Source organism: Cervus elaphus, chromosome 13, assembly GCF_910594005.1.
Source record: "Cervus elaphus chromosome 13, mCerEla1.1, whole genome shotgun sequence".
Taxonomy (NCBI): Eukaryota; Metazoa; Chordata; class Mammalia; order Artiodactyla; family Cervidae; genus Cervus; species Cervus elaphus.
In genome coordinates this window covers 69,938,588-69,955,507 of record NC_057827.1, presented here as the reverse complement: position 1 = coordinate 69,955,507, position 16,920 = coordinate 69,938,588, and the positions used below count along the sequence as shown (strand labels likewise).

The 16,920-nt window shown below is 39.8% G+C and overlaps 1 protein-coding gene across 2 annotated transcripts in view; it reads left to right on the top strand.

Annotated features, from left to right (window-relative positions):
• PPP1R13B (protein phosphatase 1 regulatory subunit 13B) overlaps window positions 1-16,920 on the top strand; it is a 69,573-nt gene that overhangs the window by 21,543 nt on the left and 31,110 nt on the right. For both annotated transcript variants that reach the window (XM_043921718.1, XM_043921719.1), the window contains exons 2-3: window positions 10,776-10,923; window positions 15,727-15,846. In XM_043921718.1, coding sequence (XP_043777653.1) covers window positions 10,776-10,923; window positions 15,727-15,846 — 268 coding nt within the window. The remainder of the gene's footprint in view (window positions 1-10,775; window positions 10,924-15,726; window positions 15,847-16,920) is intronic.

Here is a 16,920-nt window from a genome sequence, read left to right as displayed (position 1 = left end):
GGTAGTTTGAACATTCTTTGGCATTGCTTTTCTTTGGGTTTGGAATGAAAACTGATCTTTTCCAGTCCTGTGGCCATTGCTGAGTTTTCCAAATCTGCTGGCATATTGAGTGCAGCACTTTAAAAGCATCATCTTTTAGGATTTGAAATAGCTCAGCTGGAATTCTATCACGTCCACTAGCTTTGTTTGTAATAATGCTTCCTAAGGCCCACTTGACTTCACACTCCAGGATGTCTAGCTCTAGGTGAGTGACCATACTATCATGGTGTTCCGGGTCATTAGGACCTTTTTTGTACGTTTTTTCTGTGTATTCTTACCACCTTTTCTTAATCTCTTCTGCTTCTGTTAGGTCCTTACCCTTTCTGTCCTCTATTGTGCCCGTCTTTGCATGAAATGTTCCTTTGGTATCTCTGGTTTTTCTTCAAGAGAGCTCTGGTCCTTCCCATTCTATTGTTTTCCTCTATTTCTTTGCATTAATCATTTAGGAAAACTCTCTTTATCTCTCCTTGCTATTCTTTGGAACTCTGCATTCAGATGGGTATGTCTTTCCTTTTTCCTTTGCCTTTTGCTTCTCTTCTTTTCTCAGCTATTTGTAAGGACTCCTCAGACAGCCATTTGGCCTTTTTGCATTTCTTTTTCTTGGGGATGGTTTTGGTCACCGCCTCCTGTACAGTGGAACCTCCGTCCATAGTTCTTCAGGCACTCTGTCAGATCTAATCCTTTGTGTCACTTCCACTGTATAATCATAAGGGATTTGATTTAGGTCACACCTGAATGCCCTTGTGATTTTCCCCATTTTCTTCAATTTAAGTCTGAATTTTGCAATAAGATTTTTTGCCCAGAGGCCATCCAGGCTGTGGAATAGGTTCATCTTTGGATTCTGTAATGAGTCTCTACTAATTTACTCTTCTGTATTCATATCATACTTTACAATGTTTTGCTTTTCAAAGAAACGTGTATTATACATTTGAGTTCTTCAATTATAAAAACAATAGTTTGTTTCTATCTCATGACTTTTGAATAGCGATTGTTTCTTACAGTTTCACAGGGAAGAAGAACTTGAATAGTTCTGTGCTTTTTTTTTGTTTTAGGTGTTCACTGCTTTGTTCCTAAACCCTTCAAGTAGTAACTTAAGCTTTGGAGTCAGACACTCCTGGTCAGACACTCTGGCACTTCCTAGTCATATGACCTTGGGCTGTCCTTTACTCTGTCTGCAGCGAGGATCATCCCAGCACCTCGTCCCATGGACTCTCGGGAGAGTTCAGTGATGTGATGTGGGTAAATAAAGAGCCTGTCTGCGAACATAGCAAACACTGAAGTAATAGCCATTTTTGCTATTAACAAATTGTAAAAGTCCTTTGAAGTTAATTAAGTATCTTGTTATAAACTTCAATTCTCATTTTAAGCACCTAAGATATGTCAGTACTAGCAGAATTAAAAAAGGAACGCTGTAGCTCTGTATGTGTCCTACTTCCAACAATCAGTTTTTGTAAGCATAAAATATAGACAAGGTATTTATTATGAAAACTTATTTAAAAACCCTGAGATCTTGATTTTTTTAAGTTAACGACAAAACTTAGTCAAGTCTTTAAAAAAAATAATGGGTTTTGTGTGGAAGTTAGTAACTTAATGTTTAATTTACCCTTTATAGTGATTTCCAGGTCCTGGTTACAGTTGTTATTGAACAACTAACTTTGAACAAGCTAACATCAAACTTTTCCTTCAGTGGACCTCACCTAATTAGGTGAAACCCTATCCACCATATCACTCTGCTGTACCAACAGTGGTCTGTCTTGTTTCATTAAGACGTCTTATCATGGCTCATGTCATTAGTGTCTGAATTTAGATTCCATGAAGCCCACGAGACATCTTTTGAAGTACTTTTTTCTTTGTAAATGGCATAGATAATCTCCAGGCACTGAGACTTTTGTTTTCTACACTTGAGTTTTGCTTGGTTTTCTGAAGAGGAGAAACATTTTGAGAATGGTTAACTCAGAGCATTATAAGCAAATTCAAAGCAGCATCATGCTTTTTAAGAGCTGGCTCAAACCTGAAGGACAAAATAGAGTCATTTGTAAAAAGATAGGAGGGCTATTGGACTACTTTTCTTTGTAAATTGTGTTCTGATTCTGTACAGATAGTATTGTCTATACACATGATTATATTAAAGTGCTCTTCAGAGACATTGCTTTACTAATTATTCCTGTTTTGAGTTTTATTTCCTGCTGGCAGAAGGATTACTACTTGACTTTTGGTATTAGCAGACATGAAAAAACAGGATTTGTCTAATTATAAATCTTTATTACTAGAGAAAAGAAAAATAAATACAAAGAAATGATATAATATTTATTTGAAGTTATTTCCATTGGAAAAAATACTGATAGATTGAATAATTGGTATAGCTAGATATTTTTAAAATTACAGTTTATTGATATTATAATTCACATACTATCACATTCATGCCTTTGAAGTATGCAATTTAGTGGTTTTCATATATCCACAGGTTTTAATATATCCACAGGTGATGTAACCATCACCACCAGCTAAGTTTAGAATGTTTTCATCACCCCAAGAAGAACCCTGGTACCCATTGGCAGTCACTTCCTATTCCTCTTTCCTCTCATCCCCTGGCAGCCACTCATCTGCTTTCTGTGTGGACTTGCCTACTCTGGACATCATGTGTAAGTGGAGTCATACAGTGTGTGACCTTTTGTATCTGGCTTCTTTCGCTTGGCATCATGTTTCTAAGGTTTATCCATTATCTAAGAAATGTAGCATTCTCTTCATTCATTTTTATGGTCAAGTAATATTCCATTGTGTAGACAAATATACAACATTTGTTTGTCCATTCATTGGTTTTGACTATTTCCACATTTTTGCTGTTATGACTGTAACTGTATTTATGCTGTAATTTTTTTGTTCAAGTTTTTCTGTAGACATACTTCTCTAGAGTATATACCTAGGATTAGATCAGTGTTTTTCAAAAATACATATAGGAATATATTTTCTTGAATTTTACCAAGAAATATGTAGAAAAAGGAAGCCTTATTCTGAGAATTGTTAATATACCTAATTTAAAATTCTGTCAGGTCAATAAAGGGTAATTAAAGCATCTATTAGGAGATCATCTTTATAGTTGAATAATTAGAAAAAAATGCATGATTCTTTATTCTGGTTCCCTTGTATGATTAACTTGTTCATTTCAGATAGTTTCAACTGTAGACACTAGATAAAACTTGGTTAATTGAGAATTTACTTAGTAATGGCAAGTATATTCTAAGTACAAAGGTGTTTGTTAAAATTTTGCTGTTTTTCTTTTTTCTTTTAGAGTGGTTTAGAGTAGTGATTCAGACCATAGCTTTGAAGTCAGTCAGATCAGGGTTAAATCCTGGTCTGGTATTCATTAGCTTGGTGACCTTGGACAAGTTATTTAACCTCTCCAAGTTTCCTTTCCCTGATGTGTAAAATGAAGGGTGGTATTTGTCTCGTAGAGTTGGTGTGAGAATTGAGGATGTGTGAAGTGCAGATGGCAGTGCCTAGGAATAAGCACTGGTAAGCGTTGATGGGAGCGCCCTCCCCCAGGTGCTGGTGGTTTATTTGATCCTGGTGGGTTTCATGAGACCCTGAAAGCAGTATCTTCCAAACTTCATGGACCATGACCCACACTAAGAAACACCTTTTACAGGATGCCCCAGACTTAAACACACTCTTGTGTCTCTCTACATGAATACAGGCAGTCAGTATTTCGGGAGATAGCACTTAACCTTTATCATGTGTAGTGCACTCTTATTTTTTTTATTTTAAATTAATAGACTGTTTTCTAGAACAGTTTCAGGTTTTCAGAAAAATTGAGGCCCAGTTTTCCCTATTAGTAACATCTTGCTTTAGTGGGGTGCATTTGTTAATGAACTAATGTTCATACATTATTAACTAAAGACCATAGTTTCCATGAGGGTTCACTATGTCTGTTCTACAATTTTGTGGGTTTTGACAAATGTCGAGCATCTTTTATCTTCCAATATAGTATCATACTATGCAGTTTCACTGCCCTGAAAAATTCTTAGTGCTTCATTTACTCATCCTTCCTTCCGCCCTCAACTCCTGGCAACCACTGACTTCTTTTTTTTTTTTTTTTACTGTCTCCACAGTTTTTTATTTTTCAGACTATCATTTAGTTGGAGTCATACAGTATGTAGCCTCCTCAGACTGCTTTCTTTCACTTAGCCACGTGTGTGTGTGTTTCCTGTGTCTTTCTGTGACTTGATGGCTGTTTTTATCACCGCTTGGTGTCCTTTGTCTGGATGCACCTCAGTTTATCCATTCATTCACCTACTGAAGGATAGCTTGGTGACTTCCAAGCCTTGACAGTTATGAATAAAGCTACTATAAACATTCATGTGTAGGTTTTTGCCTAGATACAAGTTTTCAACTCATTTGGATCAATACCAAGAATCTTTAATTGTTAGATCCCACGGTAAGAGTACATTTAGTTTTGTAGGAGACCGTGAGACTGTCTCCCAGAATGGCTGTCCGTCTCACGTTTCCACCAGCGAGTCCCCGTGCTCCGCTTCTTCACCACTATTTGGTATCCTCAGTGTTCTGGATTTGGGACTTTCTGTTAGGTGGGTGGTGCTCTCTTTGATGAGGTGTTTAGATCTTTTATCCACTTTTTGATTGGGTTCTTCGTTTTCTTATTACTGAGTTTTCAGTTGTGTATATTTAGGATACAAGTTCTTTATCAGTTATGTGTTTTATAAATATTTTCTCCCAGGCTGGTCTTTTCATTTTCTTAATAATTTTTGTGTGTGTATGTTTGGGTTTTTTTTTTTTTTTTTTAGTTTTTGTTTATACTGAAGTACAGTTGATTTGCAGTGTTGTATTATAATACTGTTTTATGTTGTTCTGCTCCATTAAAAACAAAACTGGCCCCGAGGACACTAACTGATTATACAGCACATTAGTAGGTCACAACCTGTGGTTGAACATCAGTGTTTGTTCTGTTTCCATAATGTTCACGTGAACCAGTCAGTAAAGCAGCGGACATTCTGGGCAGTGATTCCCAACATTGATGAGTAGGGGTGTTAAGAGTTGATACTGCCCTTTTCCTATTCAAGGATTCTTTGAGTTTTGGAGACTAGATTAAATTTGCTCAGCTGCTTCACCTCTACACATGCTATGGACTTATGGTATACCTAGTCTTTATGAAAAGCTTCATGAGTTTTTCATTTCTACAAGGTTTTAGACAGGTTTCCCCAAAATACATGTGCTTCTAAATACCGGAGGGAGTTAATAAGTTAGGTGAAGGGAAGCCAAGATGTATATTTTGTATTCCCAGGAATAGTGTATAACCAGATTTCACCAGTTCAAGCTACTGAGAGGAAGTTTTCATATGATGGAATATATATTTTTAAAACACTAAATTATTAAAACAAACAAAACCAGTGACTTGAACTAAACATAATTGATACGGTTTTTGAGGATCTAATTTAAAGGTCACTTAACTGTATTAGTTTTTTCTTATGAGTAGATGCAACTCAAATATTTAAATATTTAAATGTCTAAATATATCAATATTTAAATATTTATATCTGTCCTCTCAAGAGAGTTCAATGTTTCTCACTTATTTAGAAAAAATTTTTCATTGTTCTTCAAAGGCTAGTTCTAGCTCTTTGCCAAAATAATACAAGCTGTAGTCATGGAAATTGAACTTAATATGATCTTACTAAACTATTCGTTCTTCTTTGGAGTTAATTCTTTTCCCCAAATTTGCAGGAGTGTGTGTGTGGGGCGGGGGGGGGGGGGGGGGGGGGTGGAACTCACCCCCGGCACCCTGCAGTGCCACCTTGTGGAAAGCGGGAAGGCTTTACCAAGGGATGTCTGTGATGTCTAGGTTTGAGTGGAATCTGCCAAATATCACATACGTGTGTACAGGCTTCTGACTTTTACCCTAGCATTTTAAAAAGGTTCTTTTCCTTCTTCTAATGTGGAGTAACTCAGCGACTAGAGGGGTATAGTATTGATCTTTTTTTCCTATTTGAGACCTTGAAGGTAGTATAAGAAGGCAGACACCTACCCTTTATGACGCAACTTACTTTAAAGATAATTATTTTATATACTTAGGGGAGTTTATTGAGTGCCAGGCTCTACTCTAGGCAGTAGTGATACAGCAGTGAACTAACTAAATCCCTGCTCTTCCAGGAGCTTAAATTCTAGTGAAAGGAGACAGAGGATAAACAAATAAATACACAGCTTCCATAGGTGCGTAAGGTGATGGTGAACACGAAGAGAACAAAGCGGTGAGAGGCTGCAGTGAGTTGGGGAGGCTGCTTCAGACAGGCCGCTTAGGTGAGCAGAGGTCTTAAAGGCTCCACCACGGCAATTCCTTTCGTCAGTGGTTGATTCCTAGTGACTTTCTTTATGTGGCTCAGATGTTCTTGAGAGTGAGGATAAGGTGCCCTCTTAAGGGATTCGATATGGTTATGCTGGTAGCTGCCTGCTAGGCTGCCTCCATCTTTCATTTACCGAGTACCACTTATTAATATAGTTCACGCAGGCCCTGAGTTAGAGAACACAAGTGCTGCCCGCAGCGTCCTATGGCTGTTCAGGGTTTTTAAACAACTTTTTAAAAAGTAAAAATATGTAGAACTTGGGACACACTTAGATAATTTTAAGAGCAGGTAATGGGGTCACGCTCACCCCTGTGAGTCACAAACACTGTTTCAGTAGAGGATATAATCATGAAAACCATTGATAATTTAGTGCAAGAATGTTGTGCCAGAAATAGCCCCGGTCTGTTATAGGAGAGCAAAGGAGAAGGCTCTGACTCTCAGCGGGTCAGGATGGGGAGACAGTGTGTCAGGAAATGCTCCCTAGAGGAGGTGGACGGCTGTGGATGGCAGAGAAGGAGGGCCAGGGCCGGCAGGGTCTGTCAGCGTGGCTTGTCTGGGCAGAGGGGACGGTGTGAGAACAGGCCTGTGAGGCATCTTATCGTCACGCGCTCTAGTTGTTGCAGCACACAATGTAAATCTGTGTGTGTTTCTAACTGTGCTTAACCAGATCTTTTATTTCCAATATATTAATCTTTTAGAAAGAATAAACAGTAACTTCTTTTTTTCCTTTGTCTTCGTAACCCTTAACCCTATTGGGTTTCATCTCTACATACTATTAAGAAAGAAAAAAATAGCACTGCCCCTTAGATTGTGACATGCTGTCCAATTGTAAGATATATTGTGATTTCAAAGATACTTTTAAAAATGCGTCTAGAGTGAATGCACATGTTACTTGTGTTGAAGATCCTTCCATTTCTTTTAATCTGGGGAAACCTTGCTGTAATAATGGTGGCAACCCGATGCCTTTTCAGCGCTCATTTTAGAAAATGCTTGAGGAAGTATGTACCATCCAGGTCAATGCCAGCTTAATTTATCTCAAAAGCTTTTAAATCTCATGATTGTAATGAAGTTAGCTTTGACTGAGTAGTGGAGATTAGAGGAAATGGATTTTGCTAAGATTAGGAAAGATAGGGTTTAGTAAAGACTTTAAAATAGAATTAAAAACTGAAATAATGTGTAGTGACTTTTGGATCAGTTATCTGGGAGTTCTTAACTTTTTAAAAATTAAAGTTCAGACACAACTTTGCCATTCTGCCTCTCCTCTGCTTCTCCCATCACGTTGAACTTATTCACAAGTCTTGGTAATTCAGAAAGCATCCCCAGAGTGTCATGCCATCTTTCATTCTGACAACAGGTTCCTAAAGAAATCTGCTTTCTGAGCAGAGCAGCACAAGCCGTGCCTTTGTGGATGCCACAGTGTGCCCGTAGTGGGTGTGAGCACGCGAGACTGGTTCTGGCCAGAGGCCCGGCTTCCCGAAGCACATGCTTGTGTAAACCTTCACTTGCTCAGAGCATGGAGAACAAACCATGGACCCCGTAGTGGGTGTGCAGGTGTGGGATGAGGCTGAACGGGCTAAAGAACCGAGAGAAGCAGGACCCTCTCCTGGTCATTAGTGAGCTGTAGTTCCAACAGAGAAGATGATTTTTAAAAAATTTTCGCTGCCTTGAAATTTCGATTTATAAACTGTGGTTTGGGAAAATAAATTGTTAGATCTTAAAAAGCATAGACTGTGAAATCACATGGGAAAGTATTTACCATGTGTGGATTCGTGCTCAGTTGTGGCCAGCTCTGTGACCCTGTGGACTGTAGCCTGCAAAACTCCTCTGTCCATGGGATTTCCCAGGCAAGAATATTCCAGTGGTTTGCCATTTCCTACTCCAGATTTACCATTAGAACTGTAAAATAAATGTGTAAATAAAAATAAAAATCTATTCTAATTCTTCTGGTGAAACTGGTATAGCTTAAGGCCCTTCAAGTACTGGACTTGTTTGTACTAGATCCAGGATTTACCTGTTTTATTCCAAATTATACAGATTCCAAGTCAGTTATGTTAGTGTTTAAAAGACCCCCGACATTTAGAAATTTGTCTGGGTCAGTGAGCAGAAAGAACTGTTTTATTTCTTGTGAGATGGAACTGTGTTTGTAATTTCTAGAAGAACTGAATGAAAACGCTTGTTTACTGAACGGATTGGATGCATCTACTCAGAGCATGTGCAGTGCTTCTTCAGTAACGTGGCGTGGCGGAGACGTGACATTTTGTGTGTCATTCGTGGAGTCGACCCGATTTCAGGAGCCTCGCAGGCATCAGATACTGATCAGGAAGTGAAATGAAAGATTCCAGACTGAATTGCCTGGAGCCTAGTGAGGGAGGTAAACAGGTTGGCGCTGTGATGTAATAAAGATGTGTGTGAAGGGTTACTGGATCACAAAGGAAGGAACATGTAGCCTCCCTGGTGAGAGAAGGTGGTGAAGGGAGGTTTTGCAAAGGTGGTAGCACCTGAGCTGAGTTTTGCAGGGTGAACAGGAGGTTGTAGGCACACAGGAAGGGTACTGGCGCAGAGGCCAGTGGCCTGAGAGAACTGGAGAGGAGGGAGCAAGGTTGAGCACAGGAAGGCAGTGGGACGGGAAGACCAGGAAGGTGGTGAGGAACGTTTCCCTTGATCGGAGCCTGCAGCTTGTCCTGTCGTCCAGGCTTTCTCGAAGGGTGTTCTGTGGAGATCCAAGCCCCGCGAGAGTCTCTGGGGCAGAACAGCTAGAGGTGCACATGAACATGGCGATGTTAGCCTCTGAGTGCTCAGTGAAGAGCCCAGTTTCCTGTTTATAAACCGGAAGAAATGTTTGGGGAAGGATGGCTGTTAGGCGGTACAAGGCTCCTAAATGTTTTCAGCCAGGAAGTGACTTCACTTGGTTCACGTGTAGAGAGGGAACTGGTGACGGCAACGGGGCAGGTGGGGTGAGAGGAGACGGGGTGGGAGGGGGCCAGAGAGCAGTTTGTAACTGTGACTGGATTTGGTCAAATAAAACCTGGCCACCAGTATAAAGATGTTACATCTCAAAAGTTAGCCATGTAGGGCACTTGTAAGAAAAAATATTTTACCAATGAACTATACTAAGATACTCAGTTGACAGCTGAGATTTTTGAGAAGCGAATTTGGGGACAAATACAGATTTTGTTTCTGACTTTGATCAAAGATTAAACAAATATTTTATGATATTGTCTGATTAAAGAAAATCTTTGGTTTAAATTTTACTTTAGGAGTAATGTTTTTAAAAATCCCTTCTCACAGGATCTCCTGAGTTCTTAGGTCAAACTGATTTTTGGTTTTTGTTTTAAGATTTAAAAAAAAATAACACTGGACAATTTTTATTTCTTGAAATTATAATGTGCTTTCATTTAAGAACCATTTTAATTTTTTACTGTGATATATTATTTCTTCAATTTTAAAAAATAAATCAGATTTTTGGTCTTTGTAGTACCAATTTTTAGGAGCCCTTTAGATATTGAGGGCTTCTCTTGTGGCCCAACTGGTAAAGAATCCACCTGCAATGTGGAATACCTGGGTTTGATCCCTGGGTTGGGAAGATCGCCTGGAGAAGGGAACGGCTACCCACTCCAGTATTCTGGCCTGGAGAATTCCATGGACTGTATAGTCCACGAAGTCGCAGAATTGCACACAACTGAGCAACTGTCACTTTCACTTTAGATATTGAGATTGACTTTTTATATGTAATATTAGTTGCAAATATTTTCCCCCAGTTTGTCTTTTTTGCTTTGTAAAAGATCCTTGTATTTAATTATTTGAATATATCTTATAATGGTTTTTCAATCATAGTGAGAAAGGGCTCTGTACTCCAAGGTTACAAAAAAATTTACCTAGTTTTAGTTTAGAATTTTTATAATTTTGTGATTTATTTTAAAATATTTAATTAGGAACTTATTGCTTGTGTATAGTATGCAATATATATCCATTTTTTTTCCAGTGGGGTATATTAATTATTCAAGCATCATTCACTGAATAGTCTTTTCCCTCATCAGTTTTGAGGTACCTCCTTCATCATTTGCCTGCAACATCGTTTTATGTTTCTGGACTTCATAGTTTGTCCCATTGATCTGTTGATGTTCTGGTGCCTTACCATATTGAGGCTTTATAATATCCAGTAATGCTAGTTCCCTTCTAATACTCCTCTTTGGGCATTTTCCTGACTTGTCTTACATTTTAATTTTTCAACATGAACTTTAGAGTGAGCCTAAAGTGTCCTGTAAGCATTTTGGCCAAATAGAGTGGCGGTAGGAAGGTGGGGAAATCACTTTTAATTTGCAAGTTAATCTTTTTATTGCTTAATGACTCTAAGTTGTAGCTTTAATTTAATCTTTTTTCTTCCAGATGATATTAACCGTGTTCTTGAGCAACAATGAACAGATTTTAACAGAAGTTCCTATAACACCAGAAACAACATGTCGTGATGTTGTCGAATTTTGCAAAGAACCTGGAGAAGGCAGTTGCCATTTAGCTGAAGTGTGGAGGGGAAATGGTATGTATTAGGCTCTATAAAGGTGACCAAGTACATGAAATCCGATGTTTATTGAATGCACAATATTGTTCCTGGTTCTTTGTTATCTGAGGTAATAAGGAATTGAGAAATTTAAAAACTTGTTATATCACATGGGGATAGGATGTTATAAATGCTATTTTCAAAAAAAGTGTTATATAGCAAGGAGCTCAACCCAGTCCTCTGTGACAACCTAGAAGGGTGGGTTGGGAGGGACGTTTAAGAGGGAGGGGACATATGTTTAAATATTAATAGTAAGCTCTTCATAAATATTTATTTATTAAATTGAGAAGAGTTAAGGCTGGCTCTTACATTTAAGGATTTGTCAACTAGCTGGACAGAGAAGATCAGTGCAGGTAATATGATTGCTGAATGCAGAAAATTCTACAAAATAACATGGACTCTTAACGGAGGGGTTGAATTGAGCTGGGATAAGATATGCCGGGTAAGAGAAGCAGTGTGAAGGAAGGACTGGAGAAGAGAATGGACAGAGTGTGCCCCTCAGCACTGAGAGGAGGGGCTGAGATGGGCACGGCCTCCGCTCCAGCAGCGAGTGGAAGAAGGGGCGGTGTGCACTCACGACTCGGCGTCAGGGAGCAAGAGAGTGGCCAGTTGGACATGTTGCGTTTGAGATAGGTGTCCAGGTGGATGTGTTTAAAGGACCCTCCGGGATAACCAGTGAATTCTTAACACTTCTTAAAAACAATTTTTAACTGAGGTGTAATTGGCGTACAACATTATGTTTGAAATGTACCACATAGTGGTTTGATTTTTGTATGTATTGTGAAATGATCACCACAGTAAGTCTAGTTCACATCCATTGCTGTACACAGTTACAGAATACTTGTTCTTGTGATGAGAAGATCTACTCTCTTAACAACTTCACACATGCAGTATATAATATTAACTATGGTCACCATGCTGTACACAACATTCCCAGTAAGAGTTCTCTATGTTTTCTAGATACAAATCCCTAATCAGGTATATGACTTATAAATATTTTCTGTGTTATCCTCAAATCTGGAGTAAAAACTTTAAGGACACGTTGAGAGAAACTTGACTTTGATAAATGGTGGACCAGCACTGAAGTAGCAGAAAGAGGCCAGGTCCTCAGGTATCAGTCTGACAAACAGGAAGGGGGTGAAGTATGGTGGTTTTAGGGGGTGAATGTTAGAGCCTGGTCGTTCCATCCTTGTGTGCTCTTTTCTGGCCTCTTAGCACTCTTGTCTTGGTTGCTTGTTATCACTTCTAATTCCTGGTCGGCCTCTTATATTAGCGTGGGAGAGCCCCAGTGGTCCCGGCTGCTGGAGGATGCTAGTCCTTCCGTGAGTCGTGAGTTGGTGCTGTCCCTGGCTCCACGGCCATCTGAAAGCATGACCTGGGGTTTTACCTCTCTGCCTCCCCGAAGAACAGACAGTCACAGCCTGCTGCTCCCTTTGTCTAGAGCAGTCCCCAGCACCCGGCCCCCCAGCCTTCACTCTCCTTGAATCTTGGAGGGTGTTACATGTCCCTCCTCTTTGCTTCAATACTGTCATTGTGTTTATCACAACAGGACAGTGACTTTCATCTCTTCCTCCCATTGGACTAGAATTGCTGAAGGCGGGGACTTGTTCACCATCATACATGCAGTGCCCAGCCTGGTGCTCATAGCAGGCCCTGAGTAAACAGATCCTTGAGTGGATTGGAGCTGCAGAGCAACGTCTGGGCAAGATGGTGGCGGATGAGGTTCAAAGGAAGGGAGAAGGCACGGCCTTTCTCAGTCTTTTTACGCTGGAGGAGCGATTCAAGTGATTTTCAGGTTTTGGAGAAGCCTTTGCGTAGAGTTACTGCATCCGTCACTCCTGGTGTACTCACGTCATCGGTGCTCGTAAACAGAGCACCCCAGTATAGCCCTCAGTGCTGCTTTAAAGACTTTAACATTGGTCTGGCTGTGTCGGTCTCATTCGCAGCGTGCGGGATCTTCACTGTGGCACAGAGCGCAGGCTCAGTGGCTGTGGCCAAGGGCTTGGTCGCCCCACCACACGTGGGGTCTTAGTTCTCCCACCAGGGATCGAACTCACGTCTCCTGCACGGCGAGGCAGCTCTTAACCCCTGGACCACCAGGGAAGTCCCTGCCAGTCCCCTACTGAGAGGAGAGTATTTCTCTCTGGATCTGTGTATTGGTCTGCTCAGGCCACCATAACAAAGTACCACAAACTGGGTGGCTTAAATAACAGAAATTCATCTATCTTTTCACAGTTCTGGAGGGTAGAGGTCTGACTTCAAGGTGTCAGCAGGGCTGGTTTCTCCTGAGGCCTCTCTCCTTGGCTTGTAGATGGTCATGCCTTCTCCCTGTGTCCTCATATGGCCTTCCGTCTGTGTGTGTGTCCTAATCTCTTCTTAAAGGGACACCAGTCACATTGGATTAGGGCCCACTCTAATGACCTGATTTTTTACTGTCTACCTCTTTAAAGATCCTGTCTCCAAATAAGGTCATATTCTTATGGAGGACTAGGTTCAGGACTTCAGCATATGGGTTTCTGTGTGAGGGGACACAGCCCAGCCCATAACAGCCTGTTCATTTGAGCAGCTTATTACCGTGCTCTCATCTGCTTCGCTTCCTCACATAGGGCATCAGCTTTAATGCTCATCAGGTGGGCAGGTAGGACCTTCAGTTTTTCTTTTTGTGCAGTCTTCTACTTGGTGGGTTTTTTTTTTTTTTTTTTTTTTTTTGCCTTTTCCAAGAATGCCTGAACATTGTATTATAGATTTCTCCATTATATACAATGCTAATGAGGTATAGTATTTATTACATGATATGTGCAGGGTAGTTTTGTTTTCACTTTAAAACAGAAATAACATTTTAAAAAGCTATTTATTTAAAAATAACATTTTATTTTAAAGAAGCTTAGTTTGCTTTTCTTAAAGCTACTATTTTCTTAAAATTTTTTTTATTTGTAAAGGAAAACAAAATTTTTTAAATAACTGGCTTAAGGAAAAATTAGATTTTATATTTATAAAGTTATGCTCAGACTTGGTGAAGTTGTGCTCAAATTTAAGTGAAGATTATGTGAAAGTCCCTCAGTCATGTCCAACTCTTTGTGACCCCGTGGACTATACAGTCCATGGAATTCTCCAGGCCAGAATACTGGAGTGGGTGGCCTTTCCCTTCTCCAGGGGATCTTCCGAATCCAGGGATCAAACCCAGGTCTCCAGCATTGCAGGAGGATTCTTTCCCAGCTGAGCCACAAGTGAAGCACAAGTGAAGATTATAAGTTGATTTTAATTAATGTGAAAAAAATTTGTAAGCCAAAGGAATACTAATAAAAATATGGCCTAAGATAAAATTTTACGTTGAACTGAGGCACATGATTAGTCTTAAATTCCACAGCTATAGCATTATAATATACATGTTTTTAAAAAAATTTTTATAGGCCTATATCCACAAAAATTGTAACTTTCAAAACTAAGTCATGTTAAGGTTTGACAGAAAACAACAGAATTCTGTAAAGCAATTATCCTTCAATAAAAAAACAAATTTAAAAAAGCTAAAAATATGGAGTGGTGACATTGACTGCTTCTTTAGTGTTCAATTTGTGCTTGCTTCTTGCTGTACAGATACTCAGTTACTGAGATGAATTAACCAAGATGAGACAATTTATGTCCTTGCCCTTGAGGTTTGTTGAATGAGACAAAGCTTGCCTACACATGTAGGAAGGTGAAACGGCAGCATAGTGTGTGTGGTGTTTCTGTGAATGGCAGGGTTTTCTTCCTTGTGGAAGTCTGGCCCTTCTCTTGGGCCGAAAATTAAATCACATCTTGTGTGTATGATGAGGCTTTCCCTCCTGCGTTGAGAGGAGGGAAAGTACAGTTCAGTTCTGTCCTGCTCCTCCCAGGGCAGGCCATTTTCTACCAGCCTCGGGACCTACCAGTATCCTTCCTCACTTTCAAGCACAGGCAGCATTGGAGACATTTCAAGATTTCCTTTCTTTCCCTTTAAATTGGGATGAAACTCACATAGCATAAAAACCCCATTTCAGTGTACGACTTCATGGGTTCTAGGACGGTCTGTGTTGTGCAGCCATCTCTGAGCTCCGTGCCTCCCACCCCAGCCCCCGGCAACCACTGTGTCACTGTCTGGCCCTGTGTGTTTGGCTCGCCTAGGTACCTCATATACATTGGATCATAGAGTATGTGACTGATCTGGCTTTTTTTCACTTAGCTTGCTTAAGATTCATCCATGTGGTAGCACTCATCAATATGTAATTCCTCTCTTTGGCTGAAATGCCCCGCTATACGATACCCAGCGTTTCACTTATCCTTTCATCAGTTGGTGGACGTTTGGGTTGTTTGCACGTTTTGACTGCTGTGAGGATTGCTGCTGTGAATATTCTCGTGCAAATGTTTGTGTGGGCTAACTGCATTGCCAGGAAGAGTGTGTCATGCCTTTGTACATCTGATTGCCACCTGTAACATTTTAGTGAATAATAAGATTTGGGCAGTTTGTTAATGTGTTCCTTTGAAAGAGTGAGAGGTACACTGCTTCATGATAAATACAATAAAGGACATTTTTTCCAACGTTCCCTATTTAATGTTGCAACATTGCCTTTATGATTACTTCTTTGTGTTTATAGTCTTGCTTTTATTTCATTATAGTTAAAATTTAGTGCTTATAATATCCTTGAATTCTAATATATATATGTGTGTATATTTATTTAAATTTATTTTTATTCAGTTTTTACTTTTGATAGAATTCGTTTTGTCTGTCTCTGGGAAAAGTAATAATTTATTTGTTTTTTTTCCTAGAGCGTCCCATACCCTTTGATTATATGATGTATGAACATCTTCAGAAGTGGGGGCCACGAAGGGAAGAAGTGAAATTTTTCCTTCGACATGAAGATTCCCCAACAGAGAGCAATGAACAAGGTAGATAAGTGCTTTCCCCCCATTTGCTAGTTTTTGCCATGAAAGTTAATTTAAGAAAAATAGGAAAAAAAAAAAAAAGAAAAATAGGAATAAATGTTAAATTATTCCCCTGTTCACTCACAGGTGGCGAGAGGGGGAGTTGGTGTCTCATGGGGTTTTACCCCTGTTACTGCCATTTATGATTACTTCACACTTTCAGGCTCCCAGCCCTTGCCTCCTCAGGATCCTGAGTCACATAATGCATGAAACATATGCATGGACCTGCTGCCAGAAGGGACTATTTTTGATAAATATCACATGGTTGAAATCTCTAGATTTTAAGAATAAATTAAACCAGGAAAAACATCATAAAAATTCTTAGAAATATATATATGTGTATATGAAGATAGAGAAAGAAAAAAAAAACAAGAATACCACCTAAGTGGGGAGTTCCCTAGTGGGCTAGTGGTTAGGATTCCAGGCTTTCACTACCATGGCCCAGGTTCAGTCACTGGTCGGGGAACTGAGACCCTGCAAGCCTTGTGGTACAACAACAACAACAAAATATATATATACAGAAGACCTAAGTGTGACGCTAAACCACAATAGAAAAGACAAACAGTTATTTAAAAAACAACAACAAAAAACTGCATGGCAGTAACCACCCTAAAGCAAAGTCAAAAGACAAATTATAAACTGGGAAATAGCATTTATACTTCATATTGCAAAGGGTTAGTTCCCTTTATATAAAATGATAAGAAAAAGGCAATAAAATGGGCAAAATATACAGACGTGTAGTTCATAGCAAAGGAAATATAAATGGCCAGATGTCCAGCCATACTCCTAAAAAAGAAATACAGGGCAAGCACTGAGATAGTGTATTTCACCTGTCACGTCGGCGAAGACGCGGGCAGCGAGTCAGTGTTGGCAGGGACACTGAGGCTGGCCGCTCCTGCAGAGGGCAGTTGAGCAGTGTCTGTTACCCTTACAAAAGCGTAAACCTTTTACCCGGCAACCTCACTTGCGAGAATTGTCCTACAGCTGTGTCTGCACACGTACAAAGTGACACATCCACTGTGTCATGCATGGGGCACA